This window comes from Oryctolagus cuniculus, chromosome 7 (genome assembly GCF_964237555.1).
Source record: "Oryctolagus cuniculus chromosome 7, mOryCun1.1, whole genome shotgun sequence".
In the NCBI taxonomy this organism is placed as follows: domain Eukaryota; kingdom Metazoa; phylum Chordata; class Mammalia; order Lagomorpha; family Leporidae; genus Oryctolagus; species Oryctolagus cuniculus.
The window spans coordinates 11201819-11229720 of record NC_091438.1 but is presented as its reverse complement, the minus strand read 5'-3'; the positions used below and the strand labels follow the sequence as shown (position 1 = coordinate 11229720).

At 40.7% G+C, this 27902-nt stretch overlaps 1 protein-coding gene across 3 annotated transcripts in view; it reads left to right on the top strand.

Annotated features, from left to right (window-relative positions):
- Positions 1-27902, top strand: part of UBE3C (ubiquitin protein ligase E3C) — a 122975-nt gene that overhangs the window by 50752 nt on the left and 44321 nt on the right. For all 3 annotated transcript variants that reach the window (XM_017345649.3, XM_002715019.5, XM_070077217.1), the window contains 7 exons: positions 4550-4737; positions 10797-10883; positions 16290-16447; positions 16596-16828; positions 22550-22654; positions 23622-23709; positions 27202-27299. In XM_017345649.3, coding sequence (XP_017201138.1) covers positions 4550-4737; positions 10797-10883; positions 16290-16447; positions 16596-16828; positions 22550-22654; positions 23622-23709; positions 27202-27299 — 957 coding nt within the window. The remainder of the gene's footprint in view (positions 1-4549; positions 4738-10796; positions 10884-16289; positions 16448-16595; positions 16829-22549; positions 22655-23621; positions 23710-27201; positions 27300-27902) is intronic.

The following is a 27902-nucleotide window of genomic DNA, read 5'->3' as shown; positions in this document are numbered from 1 at the left end:
TGTTGCCTGCGACACTGGCATCCCATATGGGTGCCGGGTTCAAGTCCAGTTGCTTCACTTCCCATCCAGCTTCCTGCCAGTGTACCTAGGGAAGCAGCGGAGGATGATCCAAGTCCCTGGGCCCCTGCACCCACGTGGGAGACCTGGATGAGGCTCCTGGCTCCTGGCTTCAGCCTGGCCTAGCCCCAGCCATTGCAGCCATTTGGTGAGTGAACCAGTGGATGGAAGAACTTTCTCTCTGTTTCTTCCTCTCTCTGTAGCTCTACCTTTCAAATAAAATTTTTTTTCAGAAAATTATTTTTATATGCAAAGCTGAGTCAAACTGTACACTAACTTAATTATTACTTAAAGAATCTTGGAAGTGGAATTGTTGGATCAAAAGTCCCCCCCCCACACATACTTTTAAAAAGATATATTGATTTATTTAAAAGGCAGAATTACAGAGAGACAGAGATTCTCCATCTACTGGTTCACTTCCCAAATGGCTGCAGTGGTCAGAGCTGAGCTGACCAAAGCCAGGAGCCAGGAGCTTCTTCTGGGTCTTCCATGCAGTGCAGGGGCCCAAGGACCTGGGCCATCTTCTACTGCTTTCCCAGGCAATAGCAGAGAGCTGGATCAGAACTGGAGCAGCTGGGACTGGAACCGGCACCCATATAGGACCGGTCCTACAGGCTTGCAGAGAGATCTTCCATTTGCTGGTTCATGCTCCAAATGGCTGCAGCAAGTAAGACTGGGCCAGACTGGAGCCAGGAGCCAAAGAGTCCAGCCAGATCTCCCACGTGGGTGGCAGGGACCAAGTACTTGAGCCGACATTCACTGCTCCAGGACTTGCACTCTGATATTGGGTGCTGTTGTTGCAGACAGGGGGCTTAACCTGCTTCAACAACACTAACTCCCAAGTTAAGTTCCTTCTTTTGTGTCACATGAACACCAAATAATGTCTTTTATTTTACTTTTATAGAGGGTGAATATTAACTTACTTTTAAGTGCATTGTCACATACTGAAGTTCTTTTTGTCCCTTTTTATTTATATTAAGAGTTTACTAATTTATTATATAAGGAAATTTAATTATATATGCGCATACATAATTTGCATGTTTTACTTAAGAGAGTTGTCTCCACTGAGTTTTTGCCTTAATTAAACAATTAAAATGGTTTAAGGTACAGCTATAATAAGATGTTAATTTGTTTTTATTACAGAATTTCTTATTTATTTATTTAAAAAGATCATTTATTTATTTATTTATTTGAGAGGTAGAGTTACAGACAGTGAGAGGGAGAGACAGAGAGAAAGGTCTTCCTCTGTTGGTTCACTCCCCAGATGGCCGCAACTGGCTGGAGCTGCGCCCATCTGAAGCCAGGAGCCAGGTGCTTTTTCTCAGTCTCCCATGCGGGTGCAGGGGCCCAAGCACTTGGGCCATCCTCTACTGCTTTCCCAGGCCACAGCAGGGAGCTGGACTGGAAGAGGAGCAACCAGGACTAGAACCAGTGCCCATATGGGATGCTGGCACTGCAGGCGGAGGATTAACCTACTACGCCACAGTGCCGGTCCTTCATGTTGATTTAATACTCAGTGTAATCCCATACTATGCTTGAGTAGCTCAGGTTTTCTAGGGAAGTGAAAGGGTTTGTTAATACTTCCCTTCAAGATACAAACAGGTGCATTAGCTTAGAATGAAAGAAGGAGTACAGTAAGAAAAAGAAACACAGATTTTTCATTGCTGGGGTTTATAGGTGATGGGAAGGTTGATTACAAAGGGATCAAACTGAATTTTTTCTTACCAGGACTGTTATATCTGTCAAAAAACTGAACTGTTCAGCAGAAAGTATGAATTTTGTTTTGCAGTTACAGTTATGGGCTGGGGAGACAGACGTTTGGATTAGTGTTTAAGACATCTGCATCCTGTTTAGAGAGCCTGGGTTTGATGCCGGGCTTGGTTCCGTGTTCTGTGTGCCTTGGGAAGCAACCAGTGATAGATAAGTAGTCGGGTTCCTTGTCCCGATGGGGGAGACCTAGATGGGTTTCTGGCTCCTGACTTTAGCCCAATCCATCCCCTGGCCCTTGTGGACATCCAGACCAGTGAATGGGTGATATCTCTTTTTTTTCTGCCTATTAAAACAAAAAAGAAAAGAAAGGAAAAGAAAAGCAAAGCAAAAAAGATTCTGAAAGGGGGAATTCTGTGTAAGTGGAATGTACATAAAATTTGTCTTTATTAAAAAGTTAAAATTTTTTTTAAGTTTTTTATTTGAAAGGCAGAGCTACAGAAAGGGAGAAACACACACAACAGAGAGAGAGAGAGACAGAGATAGATGGATCGATCGATCGATCTTCCATCCTGGTTCACTGCCCAAATGTCTGCAGCAGCCTTAGCTGGGCCAGACTGGAGCCAGGAGCTTCCTCCAGGTCTCCCCCGTGGATGCAGGGGTCCAAACACTTGGGCCATCTTCTGCTGTCTTTCCAGGCGCATTAGCAGGGAGCTGGATCAGAAGTGGAGCAGCCGGGACTCAAACCAGCACCCACATGGGATGCCAGCACTGCAGGTGGTGGCTTAACCTATTATGCTACAGTGCCGGACCTGAGAGTTAAATTTTTTAATAATTACCTTCCAAAGAATCTGAAACAAATACACACACACAGTGTGTTCCGTATCCATGTGACGTATAGCAAGAGAGCTGTCAGAAAGTCCACCCTTACTGTCATCCAGCAAACGTGATTAAGGCAAGCATGAAGACTCATGAGCAGGAAGAGTCCCCAGTTCCTCTTGCTGTGACTGCACTTTTAACATGAAAAAGAAATAGCTGCTGAATTTTTAAATCATTTAGGGGAAAATGTTGCTCCATTTTCTTTTTTAGTACATTCAAGATCTGTTTATTATATAAACTTAACTCCTTTTTCATTCTCTTAATTTTCCCCTTGCCTTAAATTTTGTTTCTTCTTTTCTGTCCACATTTGGGTTAGGAATTAATGGCCCAGTTGTGGACCAGGCATTTACAGATTTGACTCCAGCTCTTTCTGTGCTGGGTCTTTTATATCCATGTTTATATATTGCCTTTTGTCTCCTATGATATTTAATTATGTAGAATGAAATTTGATTTTATGACATTTTTCGAGGGTCAGTTTTCCCTTTGTAAGTTCTTTTGTCCTTAGGTTCCTGTATAATCTGTTTACTTACTGTTCATGTGTAATTTACATTAAAATTGTACACTAAAATATTTGGAGCTGGCGTTGTGGCTTCGCAAATTAAGTCTCTGTTTGTAATGCCAGCATCTTATATGAGCGCTGCTTTCAATCCAGCTCTCTGCTGATACATTGGGAAAGCAGCAGAAGGTAGCCCGAGTACTTGGGCCCCTGTCACACATGTGGGAGACCCTGATGGAGTTCCAGGTTCCTGGCTTTGGCCTGGCCCAGCCCAGGCTATTGCAGCTATTTGGGGAACAAACCAGCTGATGGAAGATTCTCTCTCTAACTCTGCCTTTCAAATAAGTAAATAAATCTTTTTTTTTTTTTTAAATAGTGGTTCAGTGTAATATACCTTTGTTCTAACACATCTTTACTAAGTACATTTTAAAGATTCACATTTGACAGATGTGATTTATTTCTTTAGTTTCTAATGCAATGTTTTATTTGATAAGTTATTATAGACTGCTTACATGCAGGGTTCCAAGCAGCACTGCATAGAATACATACATTCATTCTTAAGTGCATATGTACATATAGGTAAGAGAAAAAGAATGTCTTTGAGTGATACCCCAGATGAGTACATTTCATTGAATATTAAACAGAGAGAGAGAGAGAGGTCATCCATCCACTGGTTCACTCCCAAGATAGCTGCAGTAGCCAATGCTGGGCCAGTCCAGACTGGAGCTTCATCCAGGTCTCCGACTTGAGTGGCAGGGCCCAACACTTGGGCTGTCTTCTGCGGCTTTTTCGCAGACCATGTGCAGGGAGCTGGATCAGAAGTGGAGCAGCTGGAACGTGAACCAGCTCCCATCTGGGATGCTGGCATTACTGGCAGTGGCTTCACCTGCATTGCTACAACTCCAACCCCTAACTCATGTTTTATTCGGTGGATGAGATCATCTAGTAAATGAAGAGGTATCATAATATATTTATCATGTATATTCTTCAATTAAAAATATTGCTACAATTCTTATTTTGCTTCAGCTATGAATTCTCAATTTTAAGTGGAAATACCATCATATATGATAGTATAGTTTCAGTGTTTATGCTGTCTTGGTAGAACTTGATCTAAGATACGTAGTATGTAAATACCAAAGTGTCATTAGTCGGCAAAAGCTGACTATTGACAGTATGCTGGGCACGGTTGATGGCTGTTGGTGACTGTGGCTTTCTAGAGGACTTCAGATTACTTCAGTGGATATATAAATACAGATGTTGATAAATTAATTGTGATGTAGATGATCTTTAGGTAATACCTATCTTGTGTTTTCACTGGATGAAAAGTACAATTCTGTTTACGCTTGTAATGGAGAGATAGGTTGTAACAGAACATCATTAACTTAAACTGATTTTTCTGGTGTGTTTTAGGAGGATGGTCGACTATCAGTCCCGTACATAACAGAGGAATGTCTGAAGAAGTTGGATACGAAACAGCAGACCAACACCCTGTTAAACTTAGTGTGGAGGGATTCAGCTAGTGAAGAAGTCTTCACCAGGATGGCGTCCATCTGCCACACGCTGATGGTGCAGCATCGCATGATGGTGCCGAAAGTCAGGCGAGTCTGCTTTGATGCTAATAGGGTGCAAACAGGAAAACACGTTTCCCTCTCCTGCGATACTTGGCTCATACCCCGGGTCGTTTTTATCTGCCATTTTCTGATGAGTAAGATGTAGAATATTCTGTTTTTCAAGCATTTCATGGAAGATGGAGCTTTATCTTGTCCAAACCATCAAATCAAATACCATTTGAATCCTTTCCTTGCTTATGAGGCTCTGAAGAACGCTGTGGGAAGTGTTAAGAAATCAAGTCTTGGGCAGGCATGTGGGCACACCAGGTTAAGCCACTTCTTAGGATGCCTGCATAGAGTGCCTGCTTGGCATCTGGGCACTCTGCACTTCAGATCTGGCTTCCTGCTATGCACCTGGGGAGCAGTGCATGATGACCAAGTATTTGATTTCCTGCCACGCAGATGGGAGACCCTGATGGCGTTCCTGACTGTTGCAGGCATCTGGGCAGCTAGAGATGGGCAGTTCTCCTCCCCCACACCCCCCACCATGTGTGTGTCCTTCTGTCTGTCTCTTTCTCTGTCATGCTGTCTTTCAAACAAATGAATGAAATCAGCTTCTGTTTCTGTAGTTATCTTGTATTGAGACTTTAGTCTTTGCCACTCATCTTAACAGTTGAATTCACAGCTGCATTATAGAACTGACAGATTACATATCAGTTTAGGGGTTTATAAATGGCACCCTTTTTATCAGGTTGTCCATGACAGTTTATTCTTGTAAATGAATTTTTGTTTTTTGAAGCATCAGAATAAATTTGGTTAGGTCAAAACAAAACATTTAAAACTAGCAAATTTGTGCATAATTGTGATATTAGTCTTGAAGTATTTTCTTTCCCTCTGTTTTGAGTGTTAGTTTAGCAGTTTCTTAAAATTTCAATGGAGAAATATTTGCAGTGCAAAAACATACATAGTATTTCTGCTAGGTTCTGAGGGCCTGACGTGCAGAGCACACTGTGAAGGCACTCTCAATGAGTAGGCCCCGTGTGAATTCCTGTTACCCTGGAGAACTGTTTTTGTAAAATGCAGCCTGTTGGTTAGGAAAGCATTCTTTGAAATGAACTGTAAGTAAGAAATGAGTCAGTGGTTGAAATTGCCTTGTAAACACTAATGCCGCAGACTAATGAGGTGCTGTCTTGGTTCCCTGGTGTTAATTACCACCAGAGGAAGTAAGATGTCAGGGAAAATGACCCTGGGTTGGGTCAGGAGCTTTTGTCGGGGGTTGCAGTGGAGCAGGATGTGAGAGGAGGATCCTAGCGGCCGAGCCAGTACCCTTGCTTTTATTGCAGTGCAAAGTCCATTGCTTTGGGTGGTAATTACTGGATTGAATGCACCACTGCCCTGGGCTGAGGGTGACTGGTGAAAAGGTGTTTAATGGGGAAGGAGCTTTCTGTGTAGGCCTGCTTTTATGAGTACAGCGCCTATTTCCTCTAAGACGCTACTCTAGGAACTTAATTTATGATTTAAGTGTATTAGGTATTAAGTATTTAGAATGTCCTTTATAGCTCATGAAATAGCAAGTCGGCTTACTTTAACTATTGTAGATCTTAACTACTCCCATTTTGATTTTTTAAAAGAAGTATTTAAGAGATGATTAGTGTGTTCTCAGTTGATAACTCACTGTGGCTAATATTTGTTCCTCCTATTTTCAGAGATAGGATTTGCAGTTTTCATTTCTGTCAGGATGTATAAAGGAAAATTATGAAGATTTCCGAGGTAGATGTTTACATAACAAAAGAGAACATTGTATAATAACACTTTATATAATAAAAGTGGAATATGTATATTTGTATTTGCATAAAGAGACTTGGATGCATTGTGTAAGAAACTCATCAAAGTGACTGCTCACGTGTCTGAATGCACACGAGAAGGTGGCATGGAGGAGGGTAATTGTCTGTGCTGTTACTGGCACTGTTTGCAGGTTTGGTTTAGGTGAATGAAAGTTTTTTTTTTAATCAATGAAGTAATGAGTTGCCAGCTCCTTTTTTTGAGAGGAAATTTTTATACCTTACCATTGAACATGGGATTTTTTTTTTTTTTTTTTTTTTTTGATAGGCAGAGTGGACAGTGAGAGAGAGAGAGACAGAGAGAAAGGTCTTCCTTTGCCGTTGGTTCACCCTCCAATGGCTGGCACACCGCGCTGATCCAAAGGCAGGAGCCAGGTGCTTCTCCTGGTCTCCCATGGGGTGCAGGGCCCAAGTACTCGGGCCATCCTCCACTGCACTCCCTGGCCACAGCAGAGAGCTGGCCTGGAAGAGGAGCAACCGGGACAGAATCCGGCGCCTCGACCAGGACAGTATATCTGCCTTTTATTTGAAGGGCAAGTTTTCTGTTTTGTTTTAAAGAGAGGAAGAGAGAGAGAGAGAGAGAGAGGTCTTCCATCTGCTGGTTCATTCCCCAAATGAACATTATGTCCAGGGCGGGGCCAGGCCAAAGCTAGGAGCCAGGAACATCTTCAGGTCTCCTACATGGGTGCAGCTTCCGCTGCTTTCCCAGGTGTATTAGCAAGGAGCTGGATTGAAAGTGGAGCAGCCAGGACCCAAACCAGTGCCCATGTGGAATGCTGGCATTGGCAGCAGTGGTTTAAACCGTTATGCCACAACACTCGCCAGAAATAAATAAAATTGAAGAACAAGGTCATTCTCAAAGAAAGTTTGATTGGACAGCACTTTACTGAGGTTTAGGCTTAGTTTCCTGCCTTTCCTAGTCGTTCCTTTTGTGTGTTCAGTCATCTTGAGTTGTTAAAAGTTATGTGTTTTGCTAGGCCGAACTGTTGGAAACATTATCCTAATCATTTCATTCCATTGTTTAAGCATGGATCTCCTTACTTTCAGGTCAGAAATTCCCATTCCTTAGACTGTTGATTTCATCTTGTGATTTAGCACCTGGTGATCTCTGGTTTTGTTTCCAGCCACAGAATGCTTTTGCCCCAGCCGTGCTTGATTACTTGCGTTTCCTGATCCTCTGGTGCGTTCTGTGCTTCCGTGTGGTTGCATGTCCGCACCCTAAGGAACTGTTCAGGCTGCTGCTTCCTCCTCTTCCTACACTTGCGTTGAGGGTGCTGGTCATTCTTCAGGTCTCGACTGATCGACAGGCTTTGAGACAGAATTTTAAAGATCATGTGTTAGGGCATAAAAACGTTGATATTATAATTTGCCTATAACTTTCAAATAAATCAAATTATAAGGTATCACAGGTCAGTTTTATTTCACCACCTACTTATTGTTCCATCAAGACCTGATCGAATAACCAGCTTAAATCATGATGATTTAGACCATTGTATGCCCTGGAAATTAGTTAATGTTTCCCCATGTGGTTTCTCAGCAGTGTTGAGTATGGCTGTGCTAATGAATGATCATTAGCTTTGATTTATAAATTCATATCTTATACTTTAATAATTTAGGGTAAAATGATTATTCAGCTGTCTTAAATGGAGAAAATGTAGATTTGTGTTTCATTGTATATGCCAGATTAAATTTATGTACTTAATGTTCGTGTGTTTGTAAATAACTTTTTATAGTATTTTAGAAAAAGTATTGAAGATGTAACTGGAGACAGAAATTTATTTTTTGTATTATTTCATGTTGCTTTTATTATCAGCATATTTGAATATTACAATTAGATTTAATCTGATTATTTCATGTTAATATTTGCATTCTATTTAATAGAGAAATAAAATTGATGGGTCTTCAAACATTTCAGATAATGATTTTATTATTAAATCTGTTGTAAAATCATGTGTCGATTGCAAGCTAATATCTAATATTGCTAGCAACATCAATAAATGAGGCTTGCTTTAGTCAGATTTACCAATAATAGTGAGTTTTGAAACTTCTAAGAATTTTCTAAACTTATTTTATGTTTTCCACTCCCTGTTTTTTAAAGTTTTCTTTTAAGAATGGGGTTCAGAAATAGTAAGGAGGATTTGGTGTTGATGTAGTGGATCAAGCTGCTGCCTGTGATACCAGCATCCCATGTGGGTGCCCGTTCATGTCCTGGCTGCTCCACTTCTGATTCAGCTCCCTGCTGGTAGCTTGGGAAATGCAACAGAAGATGGGCCCCTGCCACCCATGTGAGAGAACTGGAAGAAGCTCCTGGGTTCAGCCTGGCCCAGCCCTGGCTGTTGTGGCCATCTGGGGGAGTAAAGCAGTGGATGGAAGATTGCTCTGTGTGTCTGTCTGTCTGTCTCTCCCCCCCCCCCCCACCCCATAACGCTTTCACATAAATGAACAGAGTTTTAAAAGAAAGAAATTATAAGGAAAGGGAATATCAGAAAAGGCATCCGAGGTAATGAATGCTACCTTTCCCCAGTTTTAATTTGAACTAAAGCATCAGGAAAAGTGTATATATTTTTGACTCTGGTAATTTTATAATTAAAGTTACCTACCAGTAAAAAAGGGAACTATCATTAAAATGGTGATGCTAATTTAACAGAACTGGGTCCAATGTTTTTCTTCTGAGTCTCCTAGATTGTCTGGAAAAACAAATTTTTTTGGCAGCTTGCATCAAGTTAAAATATGTCTTTATACTGTTATTAGTCTTAAGGAAATTTAGAATTTATTTTTAATCTTGCATTATTGCAGAGGTGAATTGATATATCTTTTAATATTGCTTTTGACAGTGAGGTGATGGCTATCTGTGGAAAAACACAAAGTAGTGCCTTAGTGTGCGTGTGCTGGGAGAGGTGGGTGGTCCTTGGTGTTCACCTGCAGTACCCTGACTCGCAGAGGAAGCCTGTGAGTAACCTCAGCCGCCTTGTGTGTGAGCTGCTGTCCATAACCTGAACAGTCCTCCGGACAGCCGGTCTGAATTGATGGCCTGGGGGGAAATTACCTTTCTTTACTACTGTATTCACAGGGATGGTACAGTTAAATAAAGCTGAATTTTAAAATCTATTCCAGTATATAGAATTTGTCACTTTACCTTTTAGAAGTAAAACTCAGAGCTAAAACCTTCAGTAATTTAATAATTTTTATTATTGCCTATTGAGTGACTATCTTGAAGTTACCTTAAATGTAACATTTGAAAGCTGTACCAATTAAAATGATGCTTCCTATATACATATCACATGAAAATGTTAGTGAGAAACTGTTACAAGAAAACTTATAAGAGCTTGTATACAAAGAAATATATAAAGATTAATTTATAGCATAATATTCAGCTTTTATTATGTCTAAATAGAAGAGGTTTAGTATTGATAAATCTCTTTTGCCATATATTGTTTTTATTTTTAGGAAAAATAGCAAATACATGTTTGTAAACAATTTCTTGATAAAAGAGGAAAAACCTAAACATATTCTAGGATTTTTTCATGTTAGAAGTTCATGGTTTTTAATTGTTTTTTTCCTTTTGCTTTTTTAAAAAAATTCATTTGTTTATTTGAAAGTCAGAATTACACAGAGAGGGAGAGTCAGAGAGAGATCTTCCATCTGCTGGTTCACTCCCCAAATGGTCGCAGTGACCAGGCCAAAGCCAGGAATCAGGAGCTTCATCCGGGTCTCTGATGCAAGTGCAGGGGCTCAAGGACTTGGGTCATCTTCCACTGCTTTCCCAGGCCATAGCAGAGAGCTGGATCAGAAGTGGAGGAGCCGGGGCTCGAACTGGCACCCGAATGGCATATTGGCACTGCAGGTGCTGGCTTTACCTGCTACACCATAGTGCCGGCCCCGTTATTTTTTAATAAAGCTCTGTTTTTCAACAGGATGCTCTTCTTTGAAGTGATTTTGCTTTCTTAAGATTTATTTAAAAGGTAGAGTGACAGAAAACGATCTGTCCATTGGTTTACCTCCTAAGTGGTCACAACAGCCAGGTGTGGGCCAGGATGAAGCTAGGAGTCATGAGCTCCATCCCCGTCGCCCGCCTGGTGACAGGGACCCAAGTACATGAGCCATCCTCTGCTGTCTTCCCAGACATGTTAGCAGGAAGGTGAACTGGAAGCTGAGCAGTCAGAACTTGAGCCAGCACTCAGCTAGGGATAGCTATTTGTCATTTTTGAAGACCATATTTCTGTATACATGCTTACTCTGTCTTATTTCCTCCCAATTTCTTTGTAGGCTTCTCTACAGTTTAGCCTTTAATGCCAGGTTTCTGAGACATCTTTGGTTTCTAATATCTTCCATGACAACACGGATGATCACAGGGTATGTGTTACACACTTAATAAATTGAGCTTATGAATACGGAAATTGACAACCAAATAAAACTGTTTTGAGAAGGTGTTTTTAAGTACTACTTGGTTTGTTTCAAATTGGAAGAAAATTCTGCATGGTGTCAACTTAAAGTACCAAACTTCATAGTTCTCTGTGTATATGTTCAGAGTATGGCATTATATAAGGTAAGTTAGTTTTTAAAATCCTAGTCATTTTTAAAAAACCAGAGACTTTGAATTTATTTGCTCTCTATGAATTTAATGTGCTTTTGAAAGGGAAATTTAGAAGCAAATTTTATGGTTTTACAAACATTATAGAAGTTGGTTTCTAAAATTTTATTCAAATTGATTTTTGCATGTACGAATCATTATGTAACTGGATCTTTAATATACATGTAATAAGTAGAAATTTCACATTCAGAAACCCTTTATACAAAAGTGACTTAGCCCATCGCAGTGTTGTTGAATTTCTCCTCTGTTGGAAGTCTAAGCTCATCCCTCTCTGCTGTAAGCACAGGAAGACATGTAACTCAGTTGTACTAGTACCAACAGCGTTATGGTTACCAGGTCCTGTGAGTCAGCTTGTCCTGTGAGGGAAAGGCACATTTCAGTGGGAGGCAACTGTGGTGAAAGGAAATGTGTTTTTCTTTTTTGGAGCAAGAGATTGGAAGAAAGAATTCTTGGTGGGTGTCCAGAATTTAAATATGCACTCATCTTCAGAGTAATCCGCAACATGTCAGCTGCTGCTAGACTGTCTGCTGTTGAGATTTCTGGATTCTGAGGTTCTCTGCACAGTAGGCAGAGAAAAAGATCAGCAGTGCCCTTCGCCCGTGGGGCTGCCCTTGGTGAATGAAACTTGGGAGTCTGAAATGTCTGTACTGTGCTGTTAATAAAAGGAGAATTCTATTTATGTTTACCATTACTTTGAATTACTCTCATGTTTTTCATTTACTGAATCATGTGTGGGTAGAAGAAGTTTTTAAGTATGCCACTGTAGTGACTATTGAAACTCATAAAGGATAAGTAATCTATCCTGTGTTAACAGTTAGCAACAAAATTGTATTGTTGAGGACACCTAGAATAACTTAGTGTCTAGAAAAATCCCTTTTCCTTTCATTTGAAAAAAAAATGAGGTTTTAGATACGTTTTGTTTTGTTTTGTCTTGTGCATTTCAACCACTCCTGACTGTGCCAACCTTGATGTTCATGAAGGAGAAGTTTGTTTAGCGTGAAAGGAGATTGGGGCCCATTAGGACAGGAAATTATCATTTAACCTGTAAGTGTCTCAGCTTAGCAACAGAGATACAGCCATAGTTCTGTCTGATAATTATTTATTTGTTTATGGCATTTATCTCTTAGTGCGGAAATGGAGTCATGGTGTGAAAGAAAAATGGGATATTGTTAATTATTTTAAAATATTAATATTTGATAAGTTGGTAAAAACTTTTCCATCAAAGACAATTTGAGAATTTGTTTATTTGATATTTAGTATTATAAAATCCCTCAAAAAACAGAGTATTAATTCAGTCCTAATCTGACAGTCTTGAAAAACTTAATGAGGGGCTGGCACTGTTGAATATAGTGTATTATGCAGACTATACATGAACTTTTTCAAAATGTTTACGTACCAACATAGAGTTGTTTTCTGATTCTATTGTATAAACTTTTTGAATTACCCTTTAATATGTCTCATGTTTATTATAGGGAATAAAATTTAAGATGAAATACCTGATTTTCTGAAAATGGCATTGAGTTTAATTTTAAACAGCTTCTTTTTAAAAAACATTTTATTTATTTATTTAAGGGGTAGAGTTACAGAGAGAGAAGGATCTTCTCTCTGCCCGTTCACTCCCAGATGCCCACAACGGGCAGCCAGAGCTGGGCCGATGTGAGCCAGAGCTTCTTGCTGATCTCCCATGCAGGTGCACATGGAGCTGGGCTAGAATGGGGCAGCCAGGACACAGACCTGCGCCCGCAGGCAGAGGCGTAGCCTGCTGTGCAGTAGCCCTGGCCGCTAAGTATTTCACAGGAAGGCTCACACAGCCAGGGCTTCCAGCTTCATCAGCAGAGGGGCTGAGATGCAGGTCTCCAGGTCCTAAACCGGAAACTTGACTTGTCAGCCGTGACCTCAGAGGCTCTTAGGTAGTTTAGATACAGGTGGTGCAAGACCTGAGAGACTGCTGCTTCTCCCACAGTCAGGGAGACTGCATGTGGACTGTCGCCACCAAATATCACAAGCAGCATTCTCCTTCATGTACCTGGTATTCAATGTTTAGTGTTGGAATCAGCCAAGTTAGCTTCCTCCTTGTTAAATATGAAGGAACCTACAGCCAGCTGCTTACTGTTTTCCATTAGGCATTCCTTTACTTTGTCCATATGTCACTGGTGCGTATACTGAGCGCCATTGTTATTCAAACAGGCTACAGTAGTACTTTTAAAACTTTACTAAGGCAAGAATCCACTCAATAGGGAGCTTATAAAGAAGCAGCTCCTCAATTAGAAGGAAGAGGAGAGGATTGGTTCCACCTTTGTCCTGTGGACATGTACAGAGCCTAGAGATTTGCCTCATTGATAATCAGTAATTCAAGCAAGTTCCCTCAGTTACAAATCAATGTCTTTTCGAGTACAGTACATTATAGAATTGTTATTTGTATGTAAGTCTTTGAGATGGACCTGTTTTCAGAAGAGTTTTTGATTTGGTATTTACGGTAGCTTGAGTGACCAGCAGAGAATCAGGAGGCCTGGGTTTCCTCTGTGCCCCCAGCTGCAGGGGCACGCTGGTGCATATGTGACCCTTCTTACCAGTCCCATTTTCTGTCTTTAAAGTGAAAATGATGACTGCCTCTTATGTATTTCCCAGGGTTGCAGGAGTGGGGAACCTTTTTTTCTGCCAAGGTCTATTTATACTTATAACATCATCCGTGGGCTGTACAAAATAATCAACTTAAAAATTAGCCTGCTGTAGATTTATTGAATTTTGATTCTTGCTTGCAGTTGCCTTGGCAGGGCCAGACGAAATTATTTTGCAAGTCCTTTTTATATTTTTTAAAATACTTATTTTTTATGAATTTGAAAGGCCAACTTGCAGAGAGAGGAGGAAAAGACAGAGAGAGAGAGAGAGAGAGAAAGCGATTCTATCCACTAGTTTACTCCCCAAATGGCTGCAATGGTCAAGGCTGAGCCAAAGCCAGGAGCCTGGATCTACTTCTGGGTCTCCCACGTTGGTGCAGAGGACCAAACACGTGGTCCATCTTCCACTGCTTTCCCAGGCACGTTAGCAGGGAGCTTGATCACAAGTGAAGTCCGTAAGGGATTCCAGCATCGCTGGCTGAGGCTTAACCTGCTATGCCACAACTGTGGCCCTGATTTCACAGGCCTGTGGGCTGTCTTGTAGGGATAGCTCACAGACCAGATATTCCCCACCCCTGCGTTAAAGAGAACAAGTTAATGTTGGTTGATTGCCTTAATCTTTTTAGAAACACAAGTAAGGGCTTTTTGCTTTTTACTGGCATATGTGTGTGCATAACTGGTGATAAGATGATGGTAACTGGATGGCGCCACGGCTCACTTGGCTAATCTTCCGCCTGCGGCGCCGGCACCCCGGGTTCTAGTCCTGGTTGGGGCGCCGGATTCTATCCCGGTTGCTCCTCTTCCAGTCCAGCTCTCTGCTGTGGCCAGGGAGTGCAGTGGAGGATGGCCCAAGTGCTTGGGCCCTGCACCCGCATGGGAGACCAGGAGGAAGCACCTGGCTTCTGGCTTCGGATCGGCGCAGCGCACCAGCCGTAGCAGCCATTTATTTGGGGGATGAACCAATGGAAAAAGGAAGACCTTTCTCTCTGTCTCTCTCTCACTGTCTAACTCTGCCTGTCAAAAAAAAAAAGATGACGGTAACTTTGTGTACAAGTATTCTTAATGAGGGTAATAGCTGCAGGCTTGTTCATCACCTTTTTGGATTCAGAAATACTTCTCAGCATTCAGTGGTAAGGGAACTAAAAGGTACCAACCATTATTTTACTAATAGCAACAGAATGTATGATATTAAGGTTTTCTTCTGTATGTCAGCAAAACTTTCAGTGGATGGCCCCTAAGTACTAGGCCTGTGGGAGTGACTCAGGAAATACCGGAGTGCTACTGCTCTCACAGGATGCTTAGTTAAGTCCCTGCTGCACAGTGAGGACAGCTGCACTTTGTGACTTTCTATATGTCTCTGCTGCATTTTTGTTTTGGATGAATGCCTTTGTCCATTGACTGACGAAGCCATTCAGCATAGTGCTGAATGTGAAATGCTGCAACTAGACTTATACATCAGGCGTTTTGGGATGTATAAGATGGTGGCAGTAGCAGGAGTGTATTTCTTCATGGGAACGGAGTTAGGCTGTATGTTGGAGTCCTTGCTGTCGTCACACCGTTACAGGCAGTGCCCTGCTCTGAACTGTGCATCGTGGAGATTGGAAAGCTCCAGCTGGCAGAGCCAGCTCACCACAGCCACTTTGCTCTGGCATAATCTGTGAGTCCTACTCCCAGTCAGGTCTCACCTAAGATACACCTGTAGTTTGTGACAAAGGCTGCTCAAGGAGGTGAGAAGGGGATCACCCAGAGTCTGCGAGCGCACTTGATTGAGATGGATGCTGGAGAAGTCACTGGGTTTTACAGTTCCGAAAGATCTCTGTCAGCTAAATGTTCCACTAGCTAAAGGAACCAGGCTGAAATGAGAGAGAAAAGGAACACATTCCAGGTGCAAGAAGTGCATTTGATAGATGGTGGTTGTTGGTAGCTGGAAGAGACCACAGAAGTTCTCTGAAGACCCGCCTCATCTTATCACTGCTTGGGGGGTCACTTCATGTAAGAACAGCAGCTGTGACCAGAGCAGTAAATATACCCAGACAGCAGAAACAAGGCTCAGGGTAGAAGAGGGAGGCTGTTCCTGAAGATCCTAACTTCCGTGTTGAAGTGTTTCAGAGTTGGTAGCTAGATAAATTTTTCATAAGACCAGAATGACTTACCTTTGTTAAATATGTTAGGTAGAGGGGGAAGGGCATGGTGTTATTCACAAAAGTAAAATATGTGTCTCTACTAGTGGCATACTTATTACAGGCCTCTTTTTAGGATCTCAACTTTTTGTGCCGCTGGCTTGCTCTCAATAACTGAATTCACCCAGTTGCTATAAGTACTAGCAGGCGTATGAATGAAAGTAGTGGGTTGGTGTGCTGTTTGTTGTTAACCTTTGCTGCTTATTAACCTGTATGGTCACAGAGACTTTACCTTGTCTCTCAGTAGTGTGTTAATGTAAGTATTATTTTCCTTGTTTGTATTTGTCTGATGTCATCTCTTTATTATTTCCCGTGCTAAAACCACTTAAAATAACTGTTTTTTCTTTTTCCTTCCTTTCCCCAACTCAAGGTCTATGGTACCATTGCTTCAGGTGATATCAAGGGGTTCTCCCATGTCTTTTGAAGATTCTAGTCGAATCATCCCACTCTTTTACCTTTTTAGCTCCTTGTTTAGTCATTCACTAATTTCCATACATGATAATGAATTCTTCGGTGATCCCATAGAAGGTAAGAATTTTGAGGAATCAATTGGTTGCTTGCCACGTGGCCTGTTGGTTTTCATAGATGATAGAAAGATTTTATGCCTACTGAGCCTTTTAATGTGTGTTGACAAATGAGCAGAGTGTGTGTGATATAAAATTGGCTTATGTTTCAGTTGTAGGTCAAAGACAATCATCCATGATGCCTTTTACTTTAGAAGAGCTAATTATGCTGTCTCGCTGCCTTCGGGATGCCTGCTTAGGGATCATCAAGCTGGCATATCCAGAAACGAAACCTGAAGTGCGGGAGGAATATATTGCAGCATTTCAAAGTATTGGAGTTACGACCAGTTCTGAAATGCAGCAGTGTATACAAATGGAGCAAAAGCGATGGATTCAGTTATTTAAGGTGCAGTTTGTTTTTTTCTTATTGAGGGTGCAGTATATGCAGATTTCTCTTGGCAGGACTCATTTCAGGAGAACGGAGACGCAGGTGTGTTTCAGGCAGAATGTGTAATTCGCAAATCTTTTTTTTTTTTTTTTTTTTTTTTGATTAAGAAAAGTCATTATCTTTTATTTGCCGCATTTAATGTAATTTTTATATTGTTATGTGTATCTTTTGTAAATTACTCTAAGTACTTTTTATGAAGAGTAAAGTATAAATAAAAGGTTTTTAATGTTTTCATTTTTATTTCCCATAGAGAAGATCTCTTACAGATTTTTAAAAAAGATTTTAATCTTTTAAAAAGTTAATTAACAAGAGTGGAATGGCCATTTAATTTTAAGTAGAAGTTGTGTGTAAATTATTTTGCAATATTTTTATTTTTAGCCATGCAGAAAGAGAAGTTATGAATTGCCATGACTGGAATGTTGGAAGGAACCTTCCACTGAAAATCTAACTACTGGGGCAGAATAAGAGAAGTGAAAAAGGGTGCTTGACTGCCCGTGAAATTTCTGCAGCAAACACTTCTAGTCAGCTAAAACTGCTCATTAAAGGAGTGAGAGCAGAAGAAATGCATTTTCCAAATTGAGTGCTGGATTTACAGTCCGTTTAACACCAGCGACCCTCGCACACTCATGTTCAGTTCGAGCCATCAGCTGCCCCTCAGGTCTTCTATCACTGCTTTTGTCAAGCTATCTATTTAATTGAAAGAAGTTAATTGAATGAAAATGATCAACTAAGCTTGTATTAATATTGCTAATGGAACTTTCTTCTTGGCCATGTTTGGAGAAAGATGTCAAGCTAGACTTTAGGAAAGGCCCATTAATGCTTGCACTTAACCTGATGGGCTAATTAAGGAATGCTTATTCATCCTACAAGCCCACGAGAGTCTCTATCCAGCCCATTCTGCCTGGTTTTACAACACATTTCACTTAGGAGCATGAGCATTAGCAGCCGTGAGAGGAACTGATAATGTTTTGATTGCACTGAATACAGTACTAATGCAGCATTGAATTTATAATTCGTGCAGATTAATGTAATATATGTTTGCATACTTTATTTTAATTACCCATCTCTATATTCCTAAGTAAACTTGAAAGGTCATATGTTGAGCCCTTAATATATCCATTCTTAAAGATAGACAATTTTGAAGTTTTTCTAAGCTAAAACTAAGCCTTTTCACCTATATAAACTTGTACTTCTTATGTAAGCTTTTCCTGGATATGGGTATTATGGTAGTGTGTGTGCTTTCTTAGTGTTTAATTAAACTCTATGATCTTTGTTAATAAAGCTCTCCATTAAGTAAGATATCAGGTTTTGTGTACAGTATGAGATAATCCCACTGTTTTATAGCACCTATTGGAAGTTTCATAATTTTCATATAACAGGCTTATCTTTTACACATGGGAATCTCTTAATTTAATAATGCTGTATATATGATATTTTCCAAGGTGGGTGTTTAGTGCAGCAGTTAAGCAGCTTTGTGGGACCCCAGCATCCCATATTCGAGTACCTGGTTCAGGTCCCAGCTCTGCTCTCCTAGAATTCTAGCTTCCTGGTAATGTGCATCCCAGTGTGAGTTGGGCAGCAAGTGATGACTCAAGTGAGAGGGTCCCTGCACCCACGGGGGAGACCTGGATGGTGTTCCAGGCTCCTGATTTGACTTGGCCCAGCCCTGGGGTTTGCAGCTTTGAGAGTGAACCAGCAGATGGGATATCTCTTGTTTCTTTATCTCTCTCTCCATTTCCAGCCCCATTTTGCTTTACATAAACATTAAGTGAAAGTTTTTTAGGTAATTTTTTTTCTTATACCCCCGAATAAGTCATTGCAACGTTAATTCATCATTCAAAGACTTAATTTAAAGTTCTATTTTTTTTTTTTTTTTTGGTTACAGGATTATTTTAGGTTTGAAAATAAGTTATTACAAAGGCTTACTGATTTTTCAAGTAGAAATATTTCAAGACAGTTTTTGGAAAGCATTTGGTTCTACCCTCTCATCTTCCCCAGACATTACTGCTTGTTAATGATATGAGTTCCCAGAATAGTAAAAAGTCAAGACATGATCCTTGAGAATAGTTACTATGAGAAAGAAACAATAAGAATTCATACCTGGATGGTTACTGTGTTCTGACAGTGTGTGCTAAGATCTTTGCATGTACTCATATTAATTCATTGAATACAATGATTTTGGAAGGAGGGTACTATAATTATCCCTATTTTACAGGTTAGGCTATGTCCCTAGTAGTTCCAGAGAGCCAGCTGCTATTTTATATTCCTTCTGTAAAACTAGTACTAAAATAAAATTTCATTAGCATTGTCTGTGTATTATGATGCCAAATTTGAAGAATTAAAGGTACAATCAACCAAGGAAGGTAAAAGAAAGCAGTTTGCCAATGATTTTCTGCCTTCTGTTGATCTTGACAGAATTGCAAATGATGAGACCTGACTCCTTCAACACCAGCCGTTTTCCTTTTTCAGTCTTATGATGGTCTTCCCAAGCCAATTTGTGTGAGAGGCTCTATTGGCTGGTCACAACCTAGAATTTTAAGTGCATAGAGCCATCTTTCTTTGTCACCATAAGAATTGAGGTCAGTTTCTAAGCCCTGCATTGACACTGCTAAAACAGTTTATGCATTTATCAAATTTGTAAACTCCTCTTGAAATGTAATTTATAGCTATAATTGCTTTAGCTCTTTGAGGAGATAGGAAATTTTACTTTGGTGTGTGTTTGTGTGAAGCTACCAGACTCAACGGCAGTTAAGTCAAAGGACAGTGCATCATAGAAATGAAGAGGAAAGCACTGAGCTCCTTGCCTGTTTCTATCTGTATACATGCATGTGGAGAAGTGTGCGGTGTGAATGAGTTTGAATCAGTTGGTAATTGATTCGTATGTTTAGTTTCAAAAAACTTTCTTAAAAAAAAAAAAAGGCAGTGCCCTAATTATTGTCCTAACATACAACCAGTAACTGTCACTGTAAACCAACAGATGCAAAAGACTGTAACATATTTTGTTCTTGTTCTTGTGGAGGTATGCCATATTTTTTTTTATGTTTGGTAGTTTGATTGTTTTTATTTTTTTGACTAATTAAAATGGATTTTCTGAGCATACAATCGTCTTTCAAAATATCCCAGATTTAACAAGTGATAACCAAGGACTGTATAAACCTTGATTAACCTTTTGACCATGGCAGTCCATGCCAGCTGTTCATGATTTCCCTAGGTTAGGGATGTTGCTGAAACATGCACAATATTTATCCCACACAGGCTAACCCAGTCCTGTGCCTGGGGATCATAAATGAACTCAAACATGCCTCTGTCCTTAGTGTATTCCTACATGGTAAGACATGCCTTCAGTTAATTCCTTTGAGGACAAAACAAAACTAGGAGGTCAGTACTATTGCAACATAGAGGATAGAAACACCAAGCGCTAATGTCCTGTCGCACCTTTGATCATCTTTGAGAAAACCGTCATTCTCCTGTGAGTGATATTCTTACAGTTGGTGCACCACCACCTTTTGTCATAATTCCTTTTTTACATATTTATTACAGAGTCAAGTTTTTAAAAATCTGCTCTCATTTGACATGTTTCTCACATTACACACCACATCTAATTAACTTATTATGTTTGCTTTATACTGGGCTTTTTAAAGAGTTGACAGTACTGATTGGTTTTACTAATCAGATTTTACACAGCAGACTTAAGATAAAGGAGATTTTTATTTTACTTGCTGTATATACTTTTTTAGTTGCAATATTATATCTAAAAGTTAATCATCTCAATTCAGAAATACTATAATTTGGCATTCATAGCTTCTATTCTGTTAACTTAATACAATGATACTATAATATAGTAAGATACAATACTATAAGTAACGTTTAAGAATATTTCCCTGAGATCAATTGAGCAAAATTTTCTAATTAGGATCAACATAGGCGATGAACTCACAAATATAGAGGGATCATGTGAAAAATATCTTGGAAAGTTGGCAAATGTTATTTTTCTTTTATAGGAGTCTTTTTTAAGAGATTATTTTCTTGATCTTTTTAATATTGGAGTTAAGAGAAACCTATTTTTAAGTTACATAACAAAGCTTGTGTAACAATTGCTTTTATCTAAATATTGACTTAAATAATTTCATTAGTTTATTTAAGGTTTTTATCTAATGTGGAAGAATATGATATGGGAGACAGGAGTTAACATATCAAATAAACATGCTGCTACATTTTTTTTAAGATTTTTTTTTTTTTATTTGGGAGGTAGAGTTACAGACAGAAAGAGGAAGAGACAGAAAGGTCCTCCTTTCACTGGTTCACTCCCCAAATGACCTCAACACGTCATCCTCTACTGATTTCCCAGGCAACAGTAGAGGGCTGGATCTAAAGAGGGGAAGGGGAGCAGCAGGAAACGAACCAGTGCCTATGTGGGATGTTGGTGCCATAGGCGGAGGCTTAGCAAAATGAGCCACAACATCAGCTCCCATTTTAGAAATTTTGTTGAGATCAGACCAAACTTTTGTGGAATTATGACCATTGATATATCTAACTCCAGATGCTTATGTAAGAGAAATGTTATATAAGCATCTTTATTCTTTTTTTTGTTTTTAAGATTTATTTATTGGAAAGACAAAGAGAAAGACATAGAGGTCTTCCATCCACTGGTTTACTCCCAAAATGGCTACAACGGCCGGAGTTGAACCGAAGCCAGGATCCAGGAGCTTCTTCCGGGTCTCCCACATGGTGCAGGAGCCACAGGACTTGGGTCATCCTCTGCTGCTTTCTCAGGCCATAGCAGGGAGCTGGGTTGGAAGTGGAGCAGCCCGGACTACAACTGGTGCCCTTTTGGGATGCTGGCACTGCAGGCCAAGGCTTTAACCCACTACACCACAATGCCAGCCCAGTTATTTCTCTTTTTGGAAGACATGAGAAGGACATGCTTCTCATTTTCTGTCAGTGACCATGATATAATATTTATTTCTCAGAAAAAAAAAATATTGTTTTATCTTTGGAAAATATTTTATAAGCATTGAACAGTTGGAGATGCTTTTGATTATAGCCCATGTGAGCTGATACGTTTCTAAATATGTGTTTCAAAACTTAGTCACTGCCTCCCTTAGAATTTTGTTTATTTGTGAGACGAAGACATAGGGAGGTAGAACCAGGTCACTCTCAATTCCTACAGGAGCAGGGTGTGCCAGCCCCAAAGCTTGGGGCAGGGAATTCAGTCCAGATCTCGTATAACAGTGGCAGGGACAGAACTACTTGAGCCATCACCTGCTGCCTCTTAGGATCTGCACTGACAAGAAGGTTTAACTGGGAGTTGGAACTAATAATGAAATCCAGGCTCTGCATCCCAACCAGCACCTTAACCGCCGCCCCCCCTTGTAATTGAAGAATCATCACGTGCACATATTTGCATTGGTTTTTCTCTGTTTGCTGATGGATAACTGCTTTGTACTTCCAGCACTTTCTTGTGATGGCAGAAGGAAACACTTTTCTGTGAAGTATTTGGTGGTCTAAGGCCAGGTCTCACTTCCTGAGTCCTGTTTTCTTTGAAACATTTAGATAACAGGAGCATCCCCTGTCCCACCGGCATGTGCTCCTCTAACATCTGGTCAGCGGTGGTGCTTGCTTTGTGCCCTTGTAGCATCTGAACTCCTTTGTATGACACAGACTTGTTCATTTCTTCAGGTGATCACCAATCTAGTGAAAATGTTGAAGTCCAGAGACACAAGAAGAAATTTCTGTCCTCCGAACCACTGGCTGTCAGAGCAAGAAGATATTAAAGCAGATAAGGTATTACTGAAATAATCACTTTAATGTTTTTCATTAAAAATTATTTTTCATCTTTTAACTTTCTAGGGGGGGTTCTCATGAGGTAGTTCATCCTTGAATTAAACTGTAGCTTCTGGTCCTGCCCACTGACGAGGTCTTGAAACAGTGATAGGTCCTGTGCGTGAACAGCTCCAATACTCAGAAAAGAAACAGTTCTGGCCCAGTGCTTGGTGCCGAGTCTGGGAAAGACCTTACAAGTTGGGTCTGAAGCCCTGTTGTCACACTGGAGAGTGAGGCCATAGCAGGACGCTGGCCGTTGTGAAGGGCTCACGGGCATTTGACTGGCTTCTGCTGCTCCCAGGTAGAAGATCTGAACTTCAGCAAAGATAGATTTCAGTGAACTCAAGCTTCAGGTACATTTACTCAGTGAGTTCATAATGATACCAAGAAGAACAAGAACTGTGTCTGCTGTTTTTGTAGCAAGCAAAGGAACCAGCACATTATTTGGGTAACTGTGGTGCGTGGAAGAGTGAGATTCAGACTGCCTTTGCTTTGTGAACGGGACCTCATGTTAGCCGGGCAGTTTGCAAGTGGGAGAAGAGTCCTGGCAGGACTACATACAGAGGCGTTTGTGAACTAGGATGCCTGATCACATTGTGCAGGTGCTAAAGGATTATCTGGTCTCAGTGGTACTGCTCCAGATACTGTCCTGGCACTGGGCCTTGGGTTTTTAAAGTGTGATAATGTTTCACTTCACAAAGGAATTATAGTATTATGATTTACTATGTCAATTGCGATGGGGTATCTTAGGAAAAGTAATTAAGCTATAAAAGTATGAAAGGGCAGCTAGTGTAAGAGAGAAGTCCTGGAAAGCGCGTGCCGAGATGACCTGTTTGTCATTCGTAAATATCAGACACTGGCTCTAGGGAAAAACTGTTTGTGCTGGCAAAAAAAAGAAAGCAATGAACGTTGGTTGCTCTCCCCGCAGGTCACCCAGCTCTATGTGCCAGCATCCAGGCACGTGTGGAGGTTCCGGCGAATGGGGAGGATTGGCCCGCTGCAGTCCACCCTAGAGGGTGAGTCCTCGACAGCTGGCACTGCTTTTTCAAAACAGGTTGCTATTTGGTTATTGGTTTTTAACACATTTACTTACTTATTTGAAAGAGTTACAGAGAGGGAGAGCCACAGAGAAGAGAGAGATCTTCCTTCTGCTGGTTCACTCTCCGGATGGCTGTAACAGCCAGGGCTGTGTCAGGCCAACGACAGGAGCCAGGAGCCTCATCTGGGTCTCCCACATGGGTGGCAGGAGCCCAAACACTCGTCAACTCTGCTACTCATCCCAGCCCATTAGCAAGGAGTCGGATCAAAAGTGCAGCAGTTGGGACTTGAACAGCACCCATATGAGATGCCAGTGTCGTGAGCAGCAGCTCTACCCACCACACCACAATATGAGCCCAGTACGGGTTTATTGAAGTATATGTGTATATTGGTTGCACACTGTAAAATTCACTCCTTTTAGTGTATGGTTCTGTGATGTTTGATAAACGTGATTATGTGACCACCACCAGAATCAATCATACAAACTAGTTTTATCACTGCACAAGATTACATTATGTTCCTTGATGGCCAGCTCCTTCCCCCAGCCCTAGCTCCTGATTTATCTTTTGTCCCTATCATTTTGTCTTTTCCCAGGTGTTTCTAAATGGAATCATAAGGTATAACATTCCTTTAAAAAAAAAAAAAAGATTTATTTATTTGTTTAAATAAACTTTATTTACTGTCCCATGATTATATAATTCAAAAAGTAGAAAACTTGTAGAATGATATGTTTTAGACAAACATTCTGTGCCCCAAAATCTACTTTTGAATGTCCGAAATCTTTTGTCTTTCTTTTTATAGGTTTTTCTTCTTGACCAGAGTTTGTCCTTTGAATTCTTTCTGTAATACTACTTTGTTGTTGTTGTTGTTGTTTTTAGATTTATTTATTTGAAAGACAAGAGTGAAAAAGGTAGAGACAGAGAGAAAGAGCATGGTCTTCTATCCGTGTTTCGCTCCCCGAATGCTGCAACAACAGGAACTCAGGCCAAACCCGGGAGCCAGGAGATTGTTCTGGGTCTCCCACATGGGTGCAGGGGCCCAAGCATTTGGACCCTCCTCTGCTGCTTTTCCAGGTGCCTTAACAGGGAGCTGGATCAGAAGTGGAGCAGCCAGGACTTGACTCTGCAGGCCAGGGCTTTAACCTGCTGCACAATAGCACCGATCCCATAACTACTTTGTTTTTACAAATATCATCAACATGTTCATGTGAAAACCACAGTAGACAGTGTGTGATTTGCTTAATTTGCCCAGTATAAGATTAATTACTGGGCTGTTGTCACACTAAGTACAGGCAGGTGAATTTAGTTGTACTTTTTTTTTCCAAGGAGGAGAACCTGAATTTTTGAGTACCTGGGGATTAATGGTTATTTCATATTCCTTTTAAAGACCCTTGTTGTGGAATTCATTTAAAAGGTGTTGGACCAAATTAAATGTACTTGGCATAATCTTATTTTTAATAATGTATAATTAAAGATTTTAGGTATCCAAGATGTTAAAATTGTTCCATTTTAAGACTTGGATTACGGGACTGGTGCTGTAGCATAATGGATAAAGCCACTACCTGCCATGTCAGCATCCCATATGGCTACCAGTTTGAGTCCCAGCTGCTCCACTTCCAATCCAGCTCTCTGCTATGGCCTGGGAAAGCAGTGGAGGATGGCCCAAGTCCTTGGGCCCCTACGCCCACATGGGAGACCCGGAAGAAGCTCCTGGCTCCTGGCTTCGGATTGGTGCAGCTCGGGCTGTTGTGGCCAATTGGAGAGTGAACTAGTGGATGGAAAACCTCTCTCAAGCCGGCGCCGTGGCTCAGTAGGCTAATCCTCCCCCTTGCGGCGCCGGCGCACCGGGTTCTAGTCCCGGTTGGGGCGCCAGATTCTGTCCCACTTGCCCCTCTTCCAGGCCAGCTCTCTGCTATGGCCCGGGAGTGCAGTGGAGGATGGCCCAAGTGCTTGGGCCCTGCACCCTATGGGAGACCAGGAGGGGCCCCTGGCTCCTGCCTTCGGATCAGTGCAGCGCAGCGGCTATTGGAGGGTGAACCAACGGCAAAGGAAGACCTTTCTCTCTGTCTCTCTCTCTCTCACTGTCCACTCTGCCTGTCAAAAAACAAAAACAAAACAAAAAAAAAAACCTCTCTCTTTCTGCCTCTTCCTCTCTCTCTCTCTAACTCTTTCAAGTAAATAAATAAATAAGACTTGGATTATATTCTACTAAAGTTTTCTATAACATTTAAACAATTCAGTGTTTCTTACACTGGTGTTAAGCTACTACCTGCGACTCCAATATCCCATATGGACACTAGTTCATGTCCCACCTGCTCCTCTTCTAATCTAGCTCCCTGCTGATACACCTGGGAAAGCAGTGGAAGATGGCCTGAATACTTGGACCCTTGCACCCAGGTGGGCTACCCAAATGAAGCTCATGGCTTCTGCCTGGCCCAGCCCTGGCTCCTGCAGCCATTTAGGGAATCTTCCACTGCTTTCCCAGGCCATAGCAGGGAGCTGGATCAGAAGAGGAGCAGCCGGGACTAGAACCAGTGCCCATATGGGGTGCCGGTGCTTCAGGGCAGGGCTTTAACCTGTTGTGCCACAGCACCGGCCCCCATGCTGTGATACTTTTGCTGTGCTCACCACACGGTGCTACACCCTTTTTTCCCCTCATGACTGCAGAGCCTGATACATGTCTGGGGTTTGTAACCAAGAAGGGGCAGCATTATCTGCCCCGGTGTCTGCCAGTAGTGGGACAATGAGCTGTTTAATTTAGAAAAATAATTTTGGATTGGTGTTTTCAGTGACTGATAGTTTAAAATAGTCAATTATTATACTTAGTTTCCTGCTGATTGACTTTTATCATATAAAGTTTCAACTACCAGGATAAATTTATTTTGTGGTTGTAAATAAAATTATATTTGAAGAATTCAGAGCCCAGTGGGCTTTTGGAAGGGTGGCTATAAAGAGAAAATATGGTCTTTTCTACACAAATAACCATGCACTTAGAAAACTTGAGCTAACAAATAAATATAGTGGTAAATTGTCACATGTAAGAACCGGTTTCCTTGGGTTCAGTTGCTGTTAGAGATGTTCAAAGTGATGAGATTCTAGCTAGTAGCATGGTTGGCAGTCAGTAGATCTGCTGTTTAATAAATATGTGGTATAGTTCAGAATACTTGAATAAAATACATTTTGTATATTCTGGTTTTCACTTTTATACAGAGCATAAAATGGAGTCGTAGTAAAAGTTTTTTTAATAAACTTATGAAAATCTTAATGTTTTTTCCCTCTTCTTTGATGTGAGTTTGAAAAAGCTAAGTAATAATTTATTGTGCCACACTCAGCTCTCTCTGTGGGGGGGGGAATAGAACATGCGTTCATTAATGAAATGATGATTTAGGGGCGAATCCTGACCTTGGTAACTGGCAGTGGAAATGGGAAGGAAAGTACAAATGAACTGATTGCGTTTTTAATGTGTTGCAGTGGGTTTGGAGTCCCCACCGCTGTCTGTATCTGAGGAAAGACAGCTCGCCATCCTGACGGAACTGCCCTTTGTGGTTCCATTTGAGGAGCGAGTGAAGGTATGCAGGTGCTTTCTTTATTGGTTACATTATGGCATTTTAAGGTCAGTTACTATTTTGGTTTTAAAAAATTAGCACACCAACGAAAACAGTCTCTAAGGTTAACCTAGTGCCTAGCCAGTTCTAGAGTTTTTATTTTGCTCATTAGATGTAGTAGCTAACAGTGATTTTTAAAATCCAACCAAATATTTCCTTATACAAACAGAATGTGTTTTTTTTTCTCTTAGTTGTAACTAATTGAAAAGCCTTTTATACTGCAGATTTCCTGTAATCAGAGTGTGAAGTCCTCTTTCTCTAATTAATAAATTCTGCATTATTATTAGAAATAGAATATTTTGGTAAAGATATGCTCTGCAGATTCATGTTGTAGTTATCACAAGCACTACTTTATTTTTTTAAGAATGAAGAAATGGATGGGTGTCTTATATTCCATGCCTGGTGATTTTGACAAATATACAAAAATGTCTACATGTTTCTGTTTCCAAATTTAGTTCAAGATGTTTTGTTTGTATTTAATAAATATGCATAGCAAGTTTCTGAAAATTGCTGGATTCTATTCTTGGGTAATAGTAGGCCTTTGCTCTCTCTTTACAGGGTTGTTTT